The sequence below is a fragment of the Rhinatrema bivittatum genome, chromosome 2 (assembly GCF_901001135.1).
Source record: "Rhinatrema bivittatum chromosome 2, aRhiBiv1.1, whole genome shotgun sequence".
Classification (NCBI taxonomy): Eukaryota; Metazoa; Chordata; class Amphibia; order Gymnophiona; family Rhinatrematidae; genus Rhinatrema; species Rhinatrema bivittatum.
In genome coordinates this window covers 760,978,990-761,000,385 of record NC_042616.1, presented here as the reverse complement: position 1 = coordinate 761,000,385, position 21,396 = coordinate 760,978,990, and the positions used below count along the sequence as shown (strand labels likewise).

At 44.2% G+C, this 21,396-nt stretch overlaps 1 protein-coding gene across 2 annotated transcripts in view; it reads right to left on the bottom strand.

The window, feature by feature from the left end:
• The window catches only part of TBC1D31 (TBC1 domain family member 31), a 151,838-nt gene that overhangs the window by 60,882 nt on the left and 69,560 nt on the right, over nucleotides 1-21,396 (bottom strand). Inside the window, exons 12-15 of one of the 2 annotated variants that reach the window (XM_029591966.1) lie at nucleotides 20,647-20,780; nucleotides 18,260-18,439; nucleotides 12,539-12,771; nucleotides 4,358-4,510 (exon numbers count right to left, since the gene is read on the bottom strand). In XM_029591966.1, the coding sequence (XP_029447826.1) occupies nucleotides 4,358-4,510; nucleotides 12,539-12,771; nucleotides 18,260-18,439; nucleotides 20,647-20,780 (700 nt within the window). The remainder of the gene's footprint in view (nucleotides 1-4,357; nucleotides 4,511-12,538; nucleotides 12,772-18,259; nucleotides 18,440-20,646; nucleotides 20,781-21,396) is intronic. The other variant, XM_029591967.1, reaches the window with a different exon arrangement.

The following is a 21,396-nucleotide window of genomic DNA, read 5'->3' as shown; positions in this document are numbered from 1 at the left end:
CCTTCTGCCCAGTGCTCACTTCGAATGAAGAACCGCGGAGCTTTAGCATACTTCCAAGTTGCCATCAGTTCCATGCAATGGACTCTCTACTTGTGATGAATCAGAAGCATGGCCTCCTCAGACAATCCCACACTCCAGAATCTATCTGCAGGCAACTGAGGGAATCCGCCTGCACGTTGTCCAGCCCCGTTATGTGAAAGCAACCAGCACCTTCAGATGCCATTCCGTCCAGAGTAATCACTCCTGGGCCCCTTGCGCCACTGACAAACTTGGCACTGCCCTGCTGGTTGATATAAGCCACCGCCGTCGCAATATCTGACAGAACTCTCACTAGCCTGCCATGTACAAGATGAAGAAAGGCCTGCAATGGTAGACACACTGCCCTCGTCTCTAGACGGATGATGGAGCATGACGCCTCCGGAGACCAGCGCCCCTGCACAACTGGAGTCTTACACACAGCCTCCAAACCGGTGAGGCCGGCAATGGATGTGACTACTATCCAACTCGGGACTGCCAAGGCTACCCTCGGCTCAAATTGTCGCGACACAACCACCAACTCAGATTCGCCCTGGCACTTTCCATAACAGGCAGCGGTAGATGAAATTGCCCCGATAGTGGGTTCAATCTAGAGAACAAGGCTGACTGAAGCAGCCGCAAACAAGCATTTGCCCAAGGGACCAATTCCAACATGGAAGCCATAGACCTGCAGACAATCCCATACCATGGAAACTGCACTGCTCAGCGATCTGCAAATCTGTCCCTGGATCTTGACTAACCGCTTTTCAGTAAGAAATACTCTTCCGAGCCTGGTGTCAAAGCATGCTCCCAGGAATTCCAGAACTTGAGACAGAACCAGCTGGCTCTTGGGAAGATTCACAAACCAGCCCAGGGACCGTAATCGCTGCAGCACTACTGCCACTACCCGAAGACAAAGGTCCTCTAACTTTGCTCAAATCTGCCATCATAAAAGTCCTTGGTGCTGTTGCCAATCCAAAAGGCAGGGTGCAAAACTGAAAAATGGTCCCCGAGAATCATGAACTTGAGATACCTCTATGATCCAGGTGAATTGGAACATGAAGATATGCTTTGGTCAAATCCAGAGAAGCCAAAAACTCCCCTTTGTGTACCGCAGCGATCACCGCCTCTACGTTTCCATCCGAAAACGAGGAACCTTAAGCACCACATTCACCTTCTTTAAATCCAAGATCGGATGAAGAGTGCCGTCTTTCTTTGGGACCATGAACAAGTGGAATACTTTCCTGTTCCCTGCACCTCGACAGGTACTGGAATTATGGCCCCCAACATACGTAGATGACTGACTGTCTCTTGAACCCCACGGGGACCTTATGAACAAATTCTTTAACAGGCATGCAAATTCTAAAGCGTAACCAAGCTCTATCACACTTAGGACACACTGATCTGATGTGATCCTGGCTCACTCCTCAGGAAAAAGTGATAAGCAATTTACGATTCTTGGAACGGAGTAGGGGGCCGGCCTCGCTTCCTTGGGCAGACTTGGAACCGGAGACCCCCTAAGCGGTACCATTCCTGGTTGGTCTCCTGCCTCGAAAGAACTGATTCCAAGACTGCTGCCTCCCGGCTCCTTGTCTCTGACCTCCTCCCGAAGGACGAGACTGCAATAAATGTTGGTTAGAACGGAATCGAGCCTGTGCTGAAGAGAAACCTCTGCAGACCCTTGACTTGTCCTCTGGCAGCTTGTGCCCTCTGGTCTTCCCGAGATGCTACACAAGCTCCTCCAAGTCCTCTCCAAAAAGAAGCATCCCCTTAAAAGCGACTCAGACACCAGTTCCTCAACTGAAGCAGCCTCCTAGCAGAGACCACAAACATCATAGATCAAAAGGAAGTGTGTATGAGATCACACAAAGCATCCGCACCATAGGCCACCACAGCTTCCAGCCTCTCGGCCTGCTTTATGTCCTACGCGAATAGTTGCAATTGCTGTACCCAGCGCCATCCGGCCCGAAGCATAAAACTACTGCATATGGCAGGGTGAATGCCCAATGCAGACACAACAAAACTTCTTGAGGTGTAAAACCAACTTCCTATTCTGCATAACCTTAAGTGCTGCCAATCCCGTCACTTGAATAGTTGTCTTACGTCACTGTAGATCTTCCGACAATGGATACAGCTTCTCCATGGCTCTGCCAACCTTCAAACCTGTATCTGGAGTGTCCCATTCCCGGAGTACTAAATTCTTCACTGATTTATGAAAGGGGAATGCCTTTACCGGTCCTCTGAAGTCCTCCATCCACTCCCTCGTGGTCCTCATCAGCCTGAGGGTTAATTCCCAGTTCCTTTGGGACATATGGGATTAAGGACTATAATTCTTCCCGGCAAAAGTTTTCAGTTTTGCGCCCGTCAGATCATCTCACTCCACCGAGGGTACTTGATCCCGAGCACCATCAGGGTCTATACCATCTAAAGGGGGATCCACTCTTGATGGATCTGCAGATAGAGGATTACTATTCTCTGAGCCCTCCGAGGGATCATCTGCATTTCCTGAATGCAACTGTTGTCCCAGCACTTTACGAATTCTGGTCGCCCCACCAGATCGAGCCGATCAAGGCCTCTTAGTCTCAACTGGCTCCTGCAGGTCCACTGGGTTGTGAAGGCGACTTCCAGCCATGTTTTTTGTTTTTAATAGCCAAAAATGCCTTGTGCATAGGAAGAAACAAAATCTTGGGGAAAAACCCCTGGGTCTTCTGAGACCTGCTCCAAGGAGGTCTTCATTTTCCTCCCCTAGCAGAGGATCCCAGGACCTCAGGGCTCTGAGGGTCTTTGATCTGCCGGTGATAGCGGTGGGGGCAGGGCAGACTTCTTTCAGGCCCTGTCAGTCACAGCAACAAAGGAGGACAAAATGGTTGCTGTTCCTGCCGAAATCGGGAAGGCAGTTGGGCTGCTCGACTCCCCTCTACACTTCCCGCAGAGGATCACTGCCTGTCTGAGCCTTTTATCGCACTCCCCGAGCTAACCTCTCCTCCTGAAAGGCAGCGGGAACAAGTGCCGGCAAGAGAAAATCACGCGTGTTTTTCCCCCCACTTGCAGCGCACTGCCCTTCGCACGGCATGGTTTTCTCTCTCTTTTTTTTTTTTTCCTGCCGCACCAGCCTGCCTGCAAAAAGCGCCACAAGAACCGGCCCCTATCGCTTCTGACCTCCTGGAAGTGGCACATTGCAAAGCCTGGCCGAAGCAGCCAACCGGCACAACAGAAATTAAGAGCCTTGTTCTTTTTTTTTGTATATAAAATTTATAAGAAAGCAAACTTCCCTTTAGTGGCTGCAGGCTCCGGCTGTCCACCTGTAGGAAGGAGGAGAGGGAACTGGCCCCACCACCTATCTCCCCCCTCAGCAGGTCAATAATCCAGAGAGACCCAGGTGTTTCCAACCCCACCCCCTGGCTCGTCCACTCCTCCACCTGAATGATGGCCCCATCGACCTTCAAGGACAGCTATCCAAACATCTATTGCTAAAACTGTCTTTTATCTCTTCTTTTTTTTTTTTTTTATCCCAGACTACAGGATTTGCACCACCTTCTATCTGCTGGAGATAGAGAAATACTGATGGACTGCAGGTGACACATCAGGTTAAGTGATAGTGTCAGCAAAGCTTTCTCTGTCTCCATCTGCTGGAAGAGAGGCAAAACCCAGGAGTCTGGACTGATCTGGGTACATATAGGGAAGATGTATCATTTGGAGGAAACACACAGACACTCTCGGAAGTTGGACTCAGAATGGCTACAATGGGAGACAGGATGCTGGGCTTGATGCTTTGACACAGCATGGCATTTTTTATGTTCTTATGATCTTTAAGCTTTTGATACAATATTAAGAGGGCAACTGAGCAGCTCATCTACGTACAAGGTATTTGGGTACTTTTGTATCCATGTACCCTGTACTGAATTTTTTCAGAGGGAAACTACTTGGGCAGATTCCTTTGAAAATTCACCAAAAAGGGCATGTGTACAAAGTGCTCATGTGCTTTGCACGTGCTATTTTAGGGGGCAGAGAAACAAGGTTGGGGAGGAGGGGGTAAAAACACATGCACTTGAAAAAGGTCCTGTCCACAAGTTTACTCCCTCCACCTGAATACACTGCCAAATGCCCACTTTTAGTCTGGCGAAAAGTAAGCACTAACCTACAGCCACTGTGCGGGGGACAAGTTTCTACCAGGGCAACCTAGTCTGGGGCCTGTTTAGTAATCCAGCTAAAGCCCTTGGAAAATAGTCCCGCTACAGGTTTATCAGAGAAGATACTCTAGACAGACCAACATTTCATTTTACTGGGATCCTGAGCGAGTGAAGCTCCCAAACCGGGAGAGGTGAAGTATCTGCAGACTGACCTCTGCCTTTGCTCTACTAGTTTATGCTCCTCCTCCAGCAGAATCTTTCTCCTTTGCTTTTCAGCCTCTTGCAGGAGATTCTGCTCTTGGTACCAGGCTTCATCTTCTGCTTTACGTTTTTGTGTTTCAGCTTCTATTTCATGAGCTAATTGCCTGCATGAAAGAAAACAATATTTGTTTTGACAGAAATGGTGAAGAAAAGGAAAAAAAAAAAAGGATTCAGATAACAAGCTCATGGCATGTATTGATTGAGGGTCACCAAAAGTAAATATACGGTGAAACTGCTATAAAATGTCCCTTTTTAATTCTTTATATAGGTATATTCTTTTTTATATTGTCATCTCTCGTCCCCTCATGAACTTGTTAAAACTGAAAAACTTTCTGCTTAGTTCTTCTGTAAATCATGAAGACTGATAATTATTCTATTGGTTTAAACAGGTTTGGATGTTCCATGCCCACGGGAGTGATATCTGGTATTTTCATGTAATGACACGATGCTTACCAGCTGGTTTCCAGCACATTCTGGCATTGTGCTTTCAGGGTCTGAGGATGAAGAAGGGGCTTATATTATGTTAGGCTGCCAGAAAGAGATCTTTACAGATGTTGGATAGCAACGTAATCTGAATCATGTGAGGCAACAGTCAAAAGCGAGGTAAGACAGTGGGAGAAAGCACCAGTTTCTCAAATAGACCAAGCATGCTGAAGACATCAACATAATTCTTGGAAAAGTAGGTACCCCACACCCTTTTCTGTGCTGCCAAAAAGAAACGTTCTCGGATAAACAAGGCCTAGATGTCCAATTGCACTCAATAACAGAGAGCGTTGGATATAAAAACGCTTAACAAAATGACAAGTCAAGAGCTGAGGGAGATTCTGTATTTTCACATTACAATACATAACAGTGATGAAGAAAAGAGCTGACATTTTGTTCCCGTCTTTGGTCAGTTTTATTCCTTTAAAAATGTAAATCTAAACAGAAGCATGAGACTGAACTCTTTTGGTGCCACAAATAAAACACATCAGATTCAAAGAAATGAATTATTAAAAGAAACAGTAAGAAGAAAGAATCTCCAGGTGCCAAATGTTAAAGATTTACTGAGCCTGACAAAATTACTAACCTGTAAAGTCAACAAACTAATAGAGGTTTCTCAGCTCCATGTGTTGAAGGCTACATATGGGTCTGGCTTTCAGGATAACCACACTATGCAAACTAACCTGGTTCTTACATTATAACTATGCAAATACCACAGATGAATATTAAGAACAAAAGACGTGTTATGTTGGGCCAGGCCAAGGTCCACTGAGCCCAGCATTCTGTCTCTGAAAGTGCCCAACCCAGGTCACAAGTAACCAGCATATCCCAAAAAAGTATATCTATTTCTTTTTAATCTCTTTCAGCAATAGCAATGGGAAGGCTGATATTTAGTGCTATTTAGCACGTTAAGTACGGACGTATCTGGCTAAGTGTCAGCCACTGAATATCCGGCTATGTTCAGCAGCTGCCACTTAGCCAGCTAAGCATTTATCTGGTTCAATAAGAAACATGATGGCAGAAAAAGACCGTATGGCCCATCCAGTCTGCCTATCCAAAGTAGATAGCCGGATATCTTGTGGGCAAGCAATGGGTGGATTGGGGCAGGGCTACTTATATTGTTAAGTTAACTGGATATGTTAAGTCCTCCATAGAGGAGGTTTAACTTATCCAGCTAAGTAGCAGATTTGTAGAGGGCTATTCAGCAGCATAGCTGTGCTGCTGAATATCCCATGCAAGTCAGCCAGATAACTATTATCTGGCTAACTTATATAAATGGATATCTTTGAACATGTGTTCTAGACTATTTCTCCAGTCCATCTGTCTACACGCTAGGAAATGGAGAAATTACTTACCTGATAATTTCGTTTTCCTTAGGGTAGACAGATGGACTCAGGACCAGTGGGTTCATGCTCCCCTGCCAGCAGATGGAGGTGGGGCAAGCTGGCGTCACAGTATATATAACACTGCAGTGACCCCAGCCTGTCAGTATTCTCTTCAAAAGCAACTGTGGACAGACTAGCAAAAAACTTGATTAGAAAACAGACAACCAGAACTGTACTCAACCAACCATAAACACTGAACTCACATAAGATTCTACGTACCCAAAGCTAGGGACTGGATGAACACCTACAAGTAATCCCTGGGGACCCAGAGCCCACAGGAAGACTATTGGCACACATGCAGTAGCTGAGTCCATCAGTCTACACTAAGGAAAACAAAATTATCAGGTAAGTAATTTCTCCATTTCCTAGCGTGTAGACAGATGGACTCAGGACCAGTGGGATGTACCAAAGCTACTCCCCAACAGGGTGGGAGGCTGATCGCAGTCCAGTCAACACTGCACAAGCAAAGGCTGCATCCTTCCGGGCCTCACATCCAGATGATAAAACCTGGAAAAAGTGTATCAGGGCCACGTTGTAGCTCAGTAGATATCGACAGGAGACAACAGACTAACCTCCGCCCATGACACTGCCTAAGCCCTTGTGGAATGAGCCCAAACCTGAGTAGGCAATGGCTTTCCAGCATCCACATAAGCGGTCGTGACCACTTCCTTAATCCAACGAGCTATGGTAGCCCATGAAGTTGAAACATCCTGCTTACTCCTGCCATGGAGAACAAACAAGCGATCCGTCTTTCGAAAAGACTCAGAGACCTCCAGATACCGCATGACAAGATGTTTAACATCCAAGGAGTGCAAAAGGTGAAACTCCTCCACAGCCCTGACTTTATCCAGGGATGGCAAGAAGATGGAATAATTAAAATGAAAGTCCGAGACTACCTTGGGCAAGAAAGATGAAACAGTTCGTAGCTGTAACGACCCCAGAGTCACCCAAAGGAATGGCTCCAGGCAAGTCAAGGCCTGCAGCTCAAAAATCCGATGCGCAGAACATATAGCCATCAGTAACACAGTCTTCAAAGTCAATAACTGTAAGGAAAGGCTACTCAGTGGTCAGAATGTAGGGCCCACCAAAAGGTCCAGCACCAAATTAAGACTCCACAATGGAACCGGTAACCTCAAGGGAGGCCTAATGTGCTTCATTCCATTCAAAAAACGGGCCACATCAGGATGAAACGACCAGGAAACACTATTTACCAGGACTCTGAAGCAGGCAAGAGCCGCAACCTGCACCTTCAAGGAATTAAGGGCCAAGCTCCTCACATTAGGCCTCAAAAACTCTCCAAACCCGCAGGTAAGCCAAGGAAGTGGAGAACCTGCGAACGCGGAGTAAGGTGGCAATCATCGCAGAGGAATAACCATGCTTTAACAGGTGAGCCCTATCAAGTGCCAAACTGTAAGACAGAATAGAGTCAGATCCTCGTTTAGAACTGGTCCCTGCTAAAGCAGATCCATGTGCAGCAGAAAACGGAGGGGGTCTTCCACAAGGAGTTGTTGCAAATCTGCACGCTATGGATGCCTGGGCCAGTCCGACACCACCAGGAGTCCTAGCCCCCTGTTGCCTTCAATCTTGAGAATTATCCTGCCTAGAAAGGGCCCCGGAGGAAAGGCATAAAGCAATCTGCTTTCCGGCCAGACCTGTAAGAGAGCATCTATTCCCAGGGCCCATGGTTCTCTCCTGTGACTGCAGAAGCGAGGAACTATCGCATTTCAAGAAGTTGCCAGCAGATCTAAGAATGGAAGGCCCCAGCGATCCACAATCAGCTGAAACGCCTCAGCTGACAACACCCACTTTCTTGGGTCCAGACTCTCCTTGCTAAGAAAGTCTGCTCTTACGTTGTCTTTTCCTGCAATGTGAGAGGCTGAGATCATCTGCAGATGATCTTCTGACCATTCCATCAGCTGGTCTATTTCCTGCGACTCTGGCTGGCTCTTGGTTCCTTCCTGGTGATTGATATAGGCTACCATCGCGAACTGCTCGATTCTGCAGCCTGTGGCTGAACTGTAAACATGCCAGCCGTACTGACCGGGCCTCCAGGTGATTAATGTTCCAGCGGGACTCTTTGGCACTCTACACTACATCAGGTGTGGGTTATGTTCCCAACATCCTCCTCAGTAAAGACTCAGGGAAAGAATTAATTCATTTTTTCTAATTCCTTGTCCTCTGGGAACACCTATTTTACCTATCAGTCATCTAGCAGCCCACCTGACTTCCTCATAGGCTTTTTGCTTCTAATGTACTTGAAAGTTGTTTTTTAAATTTGTTTTTAATATCTCAGAGAAGTTACTTCTCAAATTCTCTCTTGGCCTGTTTCATTATTTTTTACACTTAACTTGCTAGTGCTTATGCTCTTGCCTATTTTCTTCATTTGAGTCTGCTTTCCATTTTATCAACAATGACCTTTTGGCTTTAACTGCCTCTTTCACCTCACCTCTTCCAAACTGGTAATTTAAAAAAATAGCCACGCCTCATGAAAACGTTAACGCTTTGCAACTGCTCTTTTTAATTTTTTTTTTTTTTTTTATAAATTTCATCATTCTATCATAGTTTCTCTTTCTAAAGTTATATGCTATTATAGTAGTTTTTCTTAATGTCCTCCCCCTCCAGTGATTATGACAAATGTAATTGTATTATGATTACTTTTGCTTAGCAGCCTCACTACAATAACTCTCTGCACTGTTGTAGGTATTCTGAAAACAAGACTTATTTTAGGCCTCAAAGCAAATCCCAAAATAAAATCAGAAATATAAATTAAGTATGTCTAAATAGAAAAACAAATCCCTTTGAAAATCAGACTACTGGAGCATTTGAGGTTTCAGTGCTTCTGTGTGATAAACAAGCAAGGCAGCTAGATAGAATTCCTGCGTGGGGACTGCACTATGTAGTGACCAAGGGAGTTAGAACTGTAGTCTTCTTGGTCCCTGGGAGAGAAGGCTGCCCTGGCAACACAAATAGCAGTCAAAAGAAAACTGCAATGCCTCCGCTCTTCTCACATACACAGCAAGAGGAAGAGGTAGAAGATGGCACAGTGTGGGGGCCAAATCTAGGGAAAGGGAGCCTACACAGGATTTCCAAAAATCACAACTACCAGGAAAAAGAAAGCGAGAGCAGGATGAAAAGGGTACAGTTTGGGCAATATGTTTGCAATAAAGTCACTCAGTTAAAATGCAGTAATAATGTGAAAGTTGAAAGCAAAGGGGATCAGGGCTGAAAAGTACTTTCAGATCCCCCTTTTAAAATAAATTCTTCACCCTCCAAATTCCCCCAGACAAACTGGAAGGTACAGGCTTACACAATCCTCCTGGCTTGACATCTAGTGCTGCTCTTAGAGCAAAGCTGGGCATGGCTAGGGAAGGCGATCAGATCAAGGGTGGAGGGAGGGGAAGGGGTGGGAAAGAATGCTAGATAGCACTGATTGTCACTGAGGGCCACCTAACTTAGATGGCCAAATCTAGACACTACTAGAGCAACCTTCAGTAGTCTATTAACCAGATGCCAAGCTAGGACCACCAGAAGCTTGTGTCCACCAGCTGGTTTGGCTAACGTGTTTTCAGGGGAGCTTTTGGTGGTTGGAAGGGGGGACAACTTTGGGCACCCTTTATCCAATACAATAATTGTTTGGGAGGGTAGGTGACAGCCTACTAGACAAAGTACTTGGTGGCTGACTTCTTTCCAAAAGGATGTACTACTGAGAATAGGGTTTCCCACATTCTCACATACATATACTGAAAAGTTTGGTGGACAGACACTGCTATCAACTCCTTAGAGACTTGGAAGTACCTGGTAAGCCAAAAAGGTATCCTGGACTCATCCTCTACCTCTAAATTAAAGACAATTGTCTTGGCTGTTTTCTGGACAAAAACTGACAAGTATAGATCTTCAGGTTGGGATCTATTCCCTGCCTGTGAAAAAGCATGATCAAGGGAGGTCTGGTGAATATTTCTCTTCAGAACCAACATCTTCAGGAGCACTTCAGGACTCTTCAGACTCCAAAATTGTAACTGGAGCTGAAGTCTGAGAAGGCACTGACCCTAAAGCCATAGCCTCAGCTGGCTAACTCAGGGTTGATTAATGCAGTACAGCCGGTTCCCTCTCTGATACTGCACAGCTCCTGTTTGGCATCGATGTCAAGGCATCAATATCCATACAGAAATACTTTGTAAAGGACTCAAATATTGGTTCAATCTGCATTACAAATGGTGTTAAGGCACCTGTCGGTACTTTCATACTTTTGTACTATTGAGAAGGGACCTCATTTATCTTCTTGCCTAATTCCTTTTCTAACATTTTTCTAACATTTTTCTAACATTCCTTATTTAATTATGCAATAATTGTAAAGCCTGTTGCTAAGTTCTGTTCTATGTAAACAGACGAGATGTTCCCAACGTTCGTCGGTATATAAAAGTTATTAAATAAATAAAATAAATAAACATTGCTGACATACCAATGGCTTTAGTATACCTCCTTGAAGGTTATTGCTGCTGTGTCTCAGTATTTGAGGCTAAGCTCACCAATGGAGAAACTCATTGAGCACAATGAATAGCTGAAGCTATTATTTCTTTGCTGAGAGGCTTGTGCACTGATGGAGATAGATACTGAAACCTCAGTACTTTTACACCATACTTGGTACGGTGACTCTTCAACTGAACTCAACTCCAAGGAGCTCTTCTTGTGTGTAGAGTGGGAAGGTTCTCTGCTCCTGGGTGCCATCTTCAATCCCGACTCCAAGAAAATGTTTGACTCTTTGTTGTCAGAGGATTGCCAGTAGTCAATATAGCTCCTGTGTCCTTTGATACCAATGCCTTCAGTGCTAACGAGGGGGCATCTGATTTAGAGGTTTTTCTAAAAATGTGAAGATGTAATCTTCAGAGCTTGATGTTCCTGCGTAACATCTTTGAGTAGATGCCTCAATCAGGGATGTCATGCTTTAGGCTCAGACAGCATACATAATTACACATGATGTCAGTTATACAAATCTTATGATAGCATGGGCAGTGCTTGAAGCTGCTGGCCTTCCTCTCAGACACTGAGGAAAACACAGGCAAGATAAAAAAAAATTATGGTGAAAAAAGACCAATTAAGGTCTTATCTAGAAGATAAAAATTCTCAGGGTCTGTATCAAAAAAAGGAATATAAAACTTAAGAATGAGCTGGAAAACCTTACTAGAAGTTACAGAAACTGACTGAGGAGGCCCTATCGTGAATAAAACATCTCTCTCTGAAAAGGAAAAACATGTCCAGTGTCATCTTTGGAGAAAAAAGACTGAAGAGGCCCTGTGTAACTGCAGTAAGTCTTGAACATGCCAGATAAAGCTTTCTGGGCTTTTCCAGAGCTCTCTAGGAAATATGTCATAATGCCTCTGTATCGCTCCATGGTGAGACCGCACCTTGAATACTGTGTACAATTCTGGTCACCGCATCTCAAAAAAGATATAATTGCGATGGAGAAGGTACAGAGAAGGGCTACCAAAATGATAAAGGGAATGGAACAGCTTCCCTATGAGGAAAGACTAAAGAGGTTAGGACTTTTCAGCTTGGAGAAGAGACGACTGAGGGGGGATATGATAGAGATGTTTAAAATCATGATAGGTCTAGAACGGGTAGATGTGAATCGGTTATTTACTCTTTCGGATAGTAGAAGGACTAGGGGGCACTCCATGAAGTTAGCATGGGGCACATTTAAAACTAATCGGAGAAAGTTCTTTTTTACTCAATTCACAATTAAACTCTGGAATTTGTTGCCAGAGGATGTGGTTAGTGCAGTTAGTATAGCTGTGTTTAAAAAAGGATTGGATAAGTTCTTGGAGGAGAAGTCCATTACCTGCTATTAAGTTCACTTAGAGAATAGCCACTGCCATTAGCGATGGTAACATGGAATAGACTTAGTTTTTGGGTACTTGCCAGGTTCTTATGGCCTGGATTGGCCACTGTTGGAAACAGGATGCTGGGCTTGATGGACCCTTGGTCTGACCCAGTATGGCATTTTCTTATGTTCTTATCTGCATTGGTGCTGTGACGATATCACCTACTTGTGTGGCTGACTAATTCTGGTTGTTCATGAAGAATTCTATAGTATGAGGGGATCTTGACTGAATGAAAGGTGGCAAGCAAACAAGTGATTGAGACAATAAATCTAAATATTTTTACACCAACTCTACACACAATTTCAGAGATTTTTAGTCAACACATGAAACTTGCTGTCAGATTTTAGACTTTAGGAATATAGAAGGCTAGACATGCTCAGAGTACCTTTCTCGTAGGTATTCCAATTCCTCCTGTCTGATCCTCTCTCTCTCCTGATTCTGGAAATCCACAATAAATTTGGGATATTTGTTAAATATTGGATACTGCCCCTTAGTAAGGGGCACAAAATCTTCTAATAAATGCTTGGGATGGATATCTGCTGGGGTGACCTCCATGAGGTGGTAAGCTTCTTTAATGATGGCGTTAATATCCAAGGTATTTCGATGATGGAAGAAATACTGTAAAAGGAAATGATGTATTTATATGACCTACTGGCTTGCATTAGTATAGGTTTACACATAGAAGTTATTCAAATGCCTTGTCAATGTAACCACACTTTACTTAATTTGGTGAAAGGCTGACCAAGGTTTTTGAGGCACAAGACAGTGGTTTGAACTTTGATATCCAATTCTAATCATGTCTTATCAGTGCATGATTTACCGCATAATACACCAATATCTAATTCTGCAGAAAGGCACACTGCTCCCCCCTCTGTAGTTTCATTATTGGATGTACATGAGAAAAGAAACAAAGCAACAACAACAAAAAAAGCAAAACAATGAATCAGTCGGATTTAGGGGTTGGGGAGGAGAGGGGAAGGGGAAGGGAGGTTAGGGTAGGGAACTGGGGAAGGCCATGATGCGTCGCTGCGCAAATTTGCAGAATTTTACCTCCCCTTGCGCGTGCATGTGCGCATGGCCCGCCAATTTTATAACATGTGCATGCTGGCGCGCGCATGTTATAAAATCGGCGCATCCATGCGTGCACGCCAGGACATGGGCGTGTGCGCGCAGCTTACAAAATCTACCCATAAGGTTTCAAATGGTGTAAAGATCTAACAAGGGGAGTTTATGTGACAGCTTCTACATTGCATGGAAATAATAGTTAAACAAAATAATACAAGATGATACATCTTGATTGATCTAAGAGAATAGGTTTTTTTGACCAGCAATCGGGAGCTAATACTCCCTTCCACAAAATTAATTCTGTATTGTAATTATAAGGCACTTTCGCAGAAACCAAATATAACATGCAACAAAAGCTGTCCTTCAGACATGAAAGGTTGTCTGTTGGCACCTGGGCTCTGCATCTGGGCCCGTAAAGTATCTGCAGACATTTCTTTTGTTGTATAATTTGTCAATAACAAATAACACATCATGTAGGATGCAACATAAAAAAAACTTTCAGTCATTTCCACCGAGAGGCTTTTGCTTATTTTTTAGACCAACTGTAAACTAAAGAAAACCTTGTTTTATTAATAAAAGCAAAGCAGGAGAACTTCAGTAATAATTCTGCAACCTTGGCACTGTTAGCTGCAGAAATTTCAAAAGTTGAGACCACTAGAAAAGACATTCAACACATTTTGCACCATAAACACTTCCTATGGTCATCATACCGTAAGTAGTTCTAGTGAATCAGAGGGCAATCTACACACTAAGAGCAGGAAGAAAGATGAACTATATGAATTGCCAAGGAAATCAACGAGGGGCAATTTTATTTGTATGCTTGGAGTTCTTACTTCTTTTTACATAGTTTGTGAACTTTGTTCACAACAGTGTACTAGAATGCGACAGCTGTGATAAGGGGGATCAGTGATTAAGTAGAGAACCTCCACCAGGAGATGGGCAGACATCAGGCTTCTGTAAGGCCAATGGAGAAATTACTTACCTGATAAATTTTGTTTTCCTTAGTGTAGACAGTTGGACTCAGGACCAGTGGGTTTATGCAGCAGATGGAGACAGAGCAAGCTGTTATCACAGTATAATAACCCTGCAATGACCCCAGCCTGCCAGTATTCTCTTCAAAAGCAACTAAGGATAGACTAGTACAAAATTTGATTAAAAAACATGATTGAAAACAGGTAACCAGAACTGTACTCGACCAATCAAACACTGGACTCGTGTAAGATTCTAGGCATCCCAAAATAGGGGACTGGATGAACACTTAACAGTAATTCCTTGGGACCCAGAGCCCCACAGGACAAATGTTGACACACATTTATGTGGAAGCCGAGGGTGGGGAAGCTGAGTCCATCTGTCTACACTAAGAAAAACAAAATTATCAGGTAAGTAATTTCTCTATTTCCTAGTGTGTAGACAGATGGACTCAGGACCAGTGGGATGTATCAAAGCTGGGAGGCTGCCCACGGTTCAGTCAACACTGCACATGCAAAGGCTGCATCCTCCCGGGCCTGAACATCCCGATGATAAAACCTGGAAAAGATATATAAGGAGGACCACATCGTAGCTCGGCAGATATCAACGGGAGACAACAGACTAACCTCCGCCCATGACACTGCCTGAGCCCTAGTGGAATGAGCCCTAACCTGAGCAGGCAACAGTTTTCCAGCATCCACATACATGGCCATGGCCACCTTCTTAATCCAACGAGCTATGGTAGCCCGCATAGCTGGAGCCCCCTGCTTATTCCCGCCATGGAGAACAAAGACTCCGAGAACTCCCGATACCGCCCAACAAGATGCTTAATATCCAAAGAGCACAAAAGGCAAAACTCCTCCGCATCCCTGACTTTATCCAGGAATGGCAAGGAGATGGACTGATTCAAATTAAAGTCTGAGACTACCTTGGGCAATAAGGATGGAAGCGTATGCAGCTGTAATGCCCCCGGAGTCATCCGAAGGAACGGCTCCTGGCACGACAAGACCTGCAGCTCAGAAATCCAATATGCAGAACATATAGTCACCAGGAACACAGTCAACAAGGTCAACAACTGTAAGGAAAGGCTACGCAGTGGTCGGAACAAAATTAAGCCTCTACAATGGAACCAGAAATTAAGCCTCTACAATGGAACTGGGTAACCTCAAGGGAGGCCTAAGATGCTCAACTCCCTTCAAAAGAACAGGCCACATCAGGTTGAGGTGACAAATAAACCATTCATCAGGCCTCTGAAACAGGTAAGAGCCGCAACCTGCACTTTTAAGTAATTAAGGACCAGGCCTTTATTTGATCCATCCTGCAAACTCTCCAAACCCACACATAAGCCAAGGAAGTGGAGAAATTGCGAGCGTGGAGTAAGGTGGCAATCACCACAGAGGAATAACCATGCTTTAACAGACGAGCTCTCTCAAAGGCCAAACTGTAAGACAGAATTGAGTCGAATCCTCATATACCTCATAATACCATATCCTCATAATACCATATCCTCATATACCTCATAATACCATATCATATACCTGATATGGTATTCAACCTTGAAGATCGGTATAGAAAATTGTTAAATAAATAAAGGACTGGTCTCTGCTGTAGCAGATCAATGGTGGTGGAAGACAAAGGAGGGGCCTCCACCAGGAGTTGCTGCAAATCCGCATACCATGGACGCCTGGGCAAGTCCGGCGCTACCAGGAGTACTAGCCCCCCCTTTGGCCTTCGATCTACCGAATTATCCTGCTCAGCAAGGGCCACGGAGGAAAGGCATAAAGCAATCTGTCTTCCGGCTAGACTTGTACAAAAGCGTCTAGTCCCAAGGACCACGGATCTCTCCTGTGACTGTAGAATTGAGGAACCTTGCATTTTGAGAAGTCACCAGCAGGTCTAGGAATGAAAGGCCCCAGCAATCCACAATCAGCTGAAACGCCTCGGCTGACAACATACACTCTCTCCAGGATCCAGACTCTCCCTGCTGAGAAAGTTCACTCTTACACTGTCTTTTCCTGCAATGTGAGAGGCCTTGATCATCTGCAGATGACCTTCTGCCCATTCCATCAGCTAGTGTATTTCCGGCGACACTTGCTGGCTCTTGGTTCCTCCCTGATGATTTATACAGGCCATCATCGCCGCATTGTCAGACATCACATGAACCGCTTGATTCTGCAAGCTGTGGCTGAACTGCAAGCATGCCAGCAATACTGACCGGGCCTCCAGGAGATTGATGTTTCAGCGGGACTCTTCAGCATTCCAATGCCCCTGGGCCGTTAACTCTAGACAGTGAGCCCCTCAACCATGGAGACTGGCATCTTTTGTGAGTACCAACCAGGCCGGGGAGGACAAGGGAACTCCCTTTCTCAGGTAATCCTCCTGCAACCACCACTGGAGGTGGGAGCAGATTTCCATTGGCAAGTGGAGCCGAACCACATAATCCTGAGACTACAGGTTCTAACAAGAGAGCAGAGAGCGCTGAAGAGGGTGCATATGTGCCCTTGTTCACAGTACCACTTCCAGGGTAGCTGCCACCAAGCAGAGTACCTGTAACGAGGACCACACTGTCGGGCATATGGTGTTCATCAACTGACTCACTTGAGATATCAATCTCTGAATCTGAATTTCCAGTAGGAAACCTCTGTCCTGTCTCGAACCGGACCCCCAGATACTCCGACTGGGATGGTTGAAGATTGCTGTTGGTCAGGGTCACCACCCAACCGAGCTCCTGCAATAAGGAGAGCAGCTTGTGTATCACCAGGCGGCTCTCTTCCTGAAACTTGGCTGGAATTAGCCAGTCGTCCAGATACGGGTGGCACCAGGAGTCCTTCTTTTTGCAAGGCTGTTGCTACTACCACCATAATCTTGGAAAATGTTCTGGGAGTGGTGGCTAGACCAAAAGGCAGCGCCCAAAACTGATAATGGCGCCCCAACACCGCAAAGCATAGAAAGCGTTGGTGTTCCAATTAGATGGGAATATGAAGGTAAGTCTCTGACAGATCCAAGGAGGTCAGAAATTCCTGACTGCACCGCCATTATCACAGAGCATATAGTTTCCATTTGAAAATGAGTCACCTTAAAGTGACATTTGACCCTCTTGAGATCCGGGATGGGACCAAAAGGAGATCTCCTTCTTGGGCACAACAAAATAAATGGAATATTGTCTCATACTTCCTTGAGTTGTAGGCACCACAACCCTTCGTGCATACCCTTCGCGTATCACCTCCAGGATCCACTGGTCTGACGTGATCTTGACCCACTTCCGATAAAAGAGAGAGAGAGAGAGAGAGAGAGACACACGTCCCCCTACTTCCTGTTCTGGAAGGTGGGTTGGCAAACCTTCATTGGGAAGCTCGAAAAGTCCACCACCTGAGCCTGCTCCTCTACCAGGCTGTAAGGGACAAAAGGACTGAAACCTACTGAAAGGCTGAGTCCACGGAAAGGTCATCGCTCTGTAGGGACAAAAACACCTGGAACCCCAGAAACGACCCTTCATACTAAAGGAGTGCTGTAACTGTGTCTTATCCTCCGGCAACCGAAGCACCGGAGACTTACCCCACTTATTGGCCAGTTTCTCCAATTTGCTCCCAAACAAGAGTGAGCCTTTAAAGGGCATCTTGGTAAGACTGGCTTTGGAAGCTGCTTCAGCTGACCAATTTTGCAACCAGATTTGATGCCTGGCTGCTATCACCCCAGGGCAAGGAATGAAAGACTTCTTACTAGGTTCAGCACTAGAAACTGCACCTTTAAGGGCTAAGTGAGCCTGAGATCAGGCTATGGCAATCTGTGGCAGTCAGCTGGTTGGTCATCAATCTGGATTCTGACTGGGATGAGCTTGACTATGATCTCCTCTCTGTACAGTGCTCAACCATTTGCTATATAATACACACAATGGGGCAGCTTAGGGTGGTGGAAGACCCAATCAGAAAAATGCACTCAGATTCTTGCACAGTGCATTTCAGGAAACAAAGCAGTCGTTCTAAGAAGCAACTGTGACCAAAATCTTAAATAATAAATCAGTTTAACCCTTGACTTATTAATGGCTCAAGTTACACAAATGTAGAAATATTACCTCAAAGTCATCTTTTTGATTACACTGAAGCAAAGGCGCTCGGGAACATATGGCGTATGCTGCTACCGTCATTAAAAAGAAGGAGGGGTGATTGGAAAATACATTGTCAAACAGTTTCAGCCATTCCTCTCTTGTTAAAACTTCAGAGAAGAGTGTTTCCAGAAGAGGCCAGACATAGATCTAAACAAATCAGGAAAGTATGTGTTTATTTCTATAGATATAAAATACAATCATAGAGATAGCTGATGTCACTGGATAACTACTGCATAAACTGAATGCTACAAAAAAAAACAAACAAGGAAAACTGGCCTTGAAATGCATATGCAGGCATTTTTTTTAAATTTATATTCCGCCTGTCAGGCATTTTAAAGCAGATTACATTCAGGTATTTTAGGTACAGTATTATATTCACTCCTGTTGCAGTTCTTTGTTAACTGTTCAGCAGCAGTAGATGGCTCAACTTGGTCACACAATTTTAAAATAAAAATGTTTTCTCAATATATATACCAAGAGTGGATGGACTTGAAGACGACAGTTTTGTTTTCGCTTGAAGGAAGTGATATTGCATTATATACGAGGGGGAATAAATGATCAAGGTGAATTAAATCTCTCGATGCTATGCTTAAATTTAGTTTACCAATTCTTCCTCATACTTAGTATCATCCTAAGTGTATGAAATTAAACTTTTACAAGTCCTCTCACGTATAAGGATTTTTTTTCCTAGGGTTACTGAAATCCTAACGAATTCCCTATTTAATTGGACGCTGTAGCACTCCTCTCAGAATACAGCTTGTCTCAGTAACTAATTTATTACATTCAATTTTTCCCTATTTACATTATAACCATTATATATCTCCAAGAATCTTCCAGCTTTAACTTGCAGACTCCCTAGTGCTATCCTGACCCACTTACTATCTGGTCTCAGCTCAGTCTCCTGTATGACACAGAATATAACACACAATTCTGTGTAACAATCTTTCTGGACTGGATTCCTTTAGCCCTTTAAAGCATTGCCCCAGCCCAAACAAGTAAAAAGCCGATGCCAATGACACAGGAGAGTGGGGAAGCACATGATGCAACTAATCAAATTATAGCTTTGGTTAAAGGTGTGATACGTGGTCAAAATAAAAAATGGCCTATGGACAGAAACAGAACTTGCGTTTCCCACTGGTAATTTTATAATAGCTTCTAAAAGAGGTGGCAAAAACATGGGTAAGTTACACAAATTTTCAAAGCAGACTCGTGCACGTAAGCCCACTTAAATTATCCCATCAAATTTACTTATGCACAATTACACCTGTTATTCTGTGCATGGAAAATTTTTGGAAAAATCCAGGAGTATACGGATAAAACCCCTTCCCAACTCTCCTGCCTCTGTTCAGTCTGGGTAAGCTTCCACATGAACAGGACATACATGCATGAGTTTACTCTCATATCGGGCAGGCAATTTTACCATTTCTGTGGTTAAAACAGTTTTACCAGTGGGAATGCCTTTGAAAGTTGCTCTATCTTCATGACCAGAAGCATTCATAGAGGGAAGCAGATGGGGAAGGGGAGTTTAAAAAATAAATAATAAATAAAAAAAAGCCCTCACAATTTGAACCTTGCCAAAATCGCCCATCTCACCTCCACGAGAGAAAGGGCCTTTACCATAGCGGGCCCTTCACTCTGGAATACTCTCCCTACCTTTCTCCGCCTTGAACCCTGCCTGGCCACCTTCAAAAAAGGCATAAAAACGTGGCTTTTCAGAAAGGCCTACCCGGAAACCAACCAAACCTAAACATTTCCACATAATCTACCCCGAAACCATCCAAACTTATACATTCCCACATAATCCCCCCCCCCCCCCACTCAGATTCCCAGCCTCCATCCCCCCCACCCCACCCGCCCTTTTTTCCCCCCCTCCTAAGGCTTTCCCTTTTTTTCCCCCTCCTTAGGCCTTTTTCTCCCCCCTCCTTAGGCTTTTCCCCCCCTCCCAAGGCTTTCCCCTTCGCCTCTCCTTGCCCGCCTTTCCCCCTTTATCTTCCTACAATTCTACAAAATTGTTCAATTTAGTCCGATATAATCAATCCTATGCTAATTGTCACTAATGTAAATATTCCTTTTTTCTGTAAATAAGTTTCTTTTATTTCTTATGTTAACGGTTGTTTTTTATACTCTCACTCATGCTACCTATCTTTCCCTCTCTTCTTCCTGTCTCTCCCTTCCCCCCCCCCCCTTTTCTGGCCTGCTCCCATCCCCCGGCCCCCTGTTCATTGTAATTTCCTCCTTTAACTGAGTTACTTGTAAACCGGCGTGATGTGCCTCACGAACGTCGGTATATTAAAAGTTGTTAAATAAATAAATAAATAAAATAAATTATATTCAAAACCTGTTTGGGATTCTACCTGAGAAGTGATGCCATGGTTCACAAAATGCTGAAGAAGTTCCTTGTCATGATGGGCCACAACATTCTCAACCATGCCCAGGATGTTGATCGGAGGGTTCGGGAAATATTCAAACCAGTGCTGGCACCAATTAACTACAGAACAAAAAGAAAGAAGCAAGTTCAGTTTGTAATTAGATTTACTGTCAGAACAATTATCCATATATTAGGTGTTTGCTGTTATTTGAGCTGTGAAGGAGCAAAAAAGTGGAGCACCTCCCCACATGTAAGATGCTCTTCTTTCACTGGCACCTCCACCATTGTGATTAGACTGAAGAGCATCTGGTCTTGTATGTAAGTCAAAAAGCAAATGTTCAAATTTCTTGCAGAACTTATTGAAGAAAATCAAACTTTGGAGCAGGTTAGCATAAGAGGATACTGTAATGTTTACTTTTGAACAGCACCTCTGTTAAGAGTATAGAACAGAAATAAATATAGTGCTTTGTAAAAGTCTTTGCACCCTTATACATTGTTCACATTTTGCATTCTAAAAGATGCAAACTGAAATGCATTAAAGTATGAGTTTGCTTCCCTTATCTACACAGCATACTTACACTTTCATCATGAAAGAATAAACATATTCAAGAAGTACAAGGCACTGTATATATCCAAGCTCTGCTTTTCTTTTATAGATTTGTCTAAAAGCTGCAAGAAATCAGGACTCTGTCCCAGAAACAATTAAACCATGTGCTTCCTGATGATCCCAAGTAAA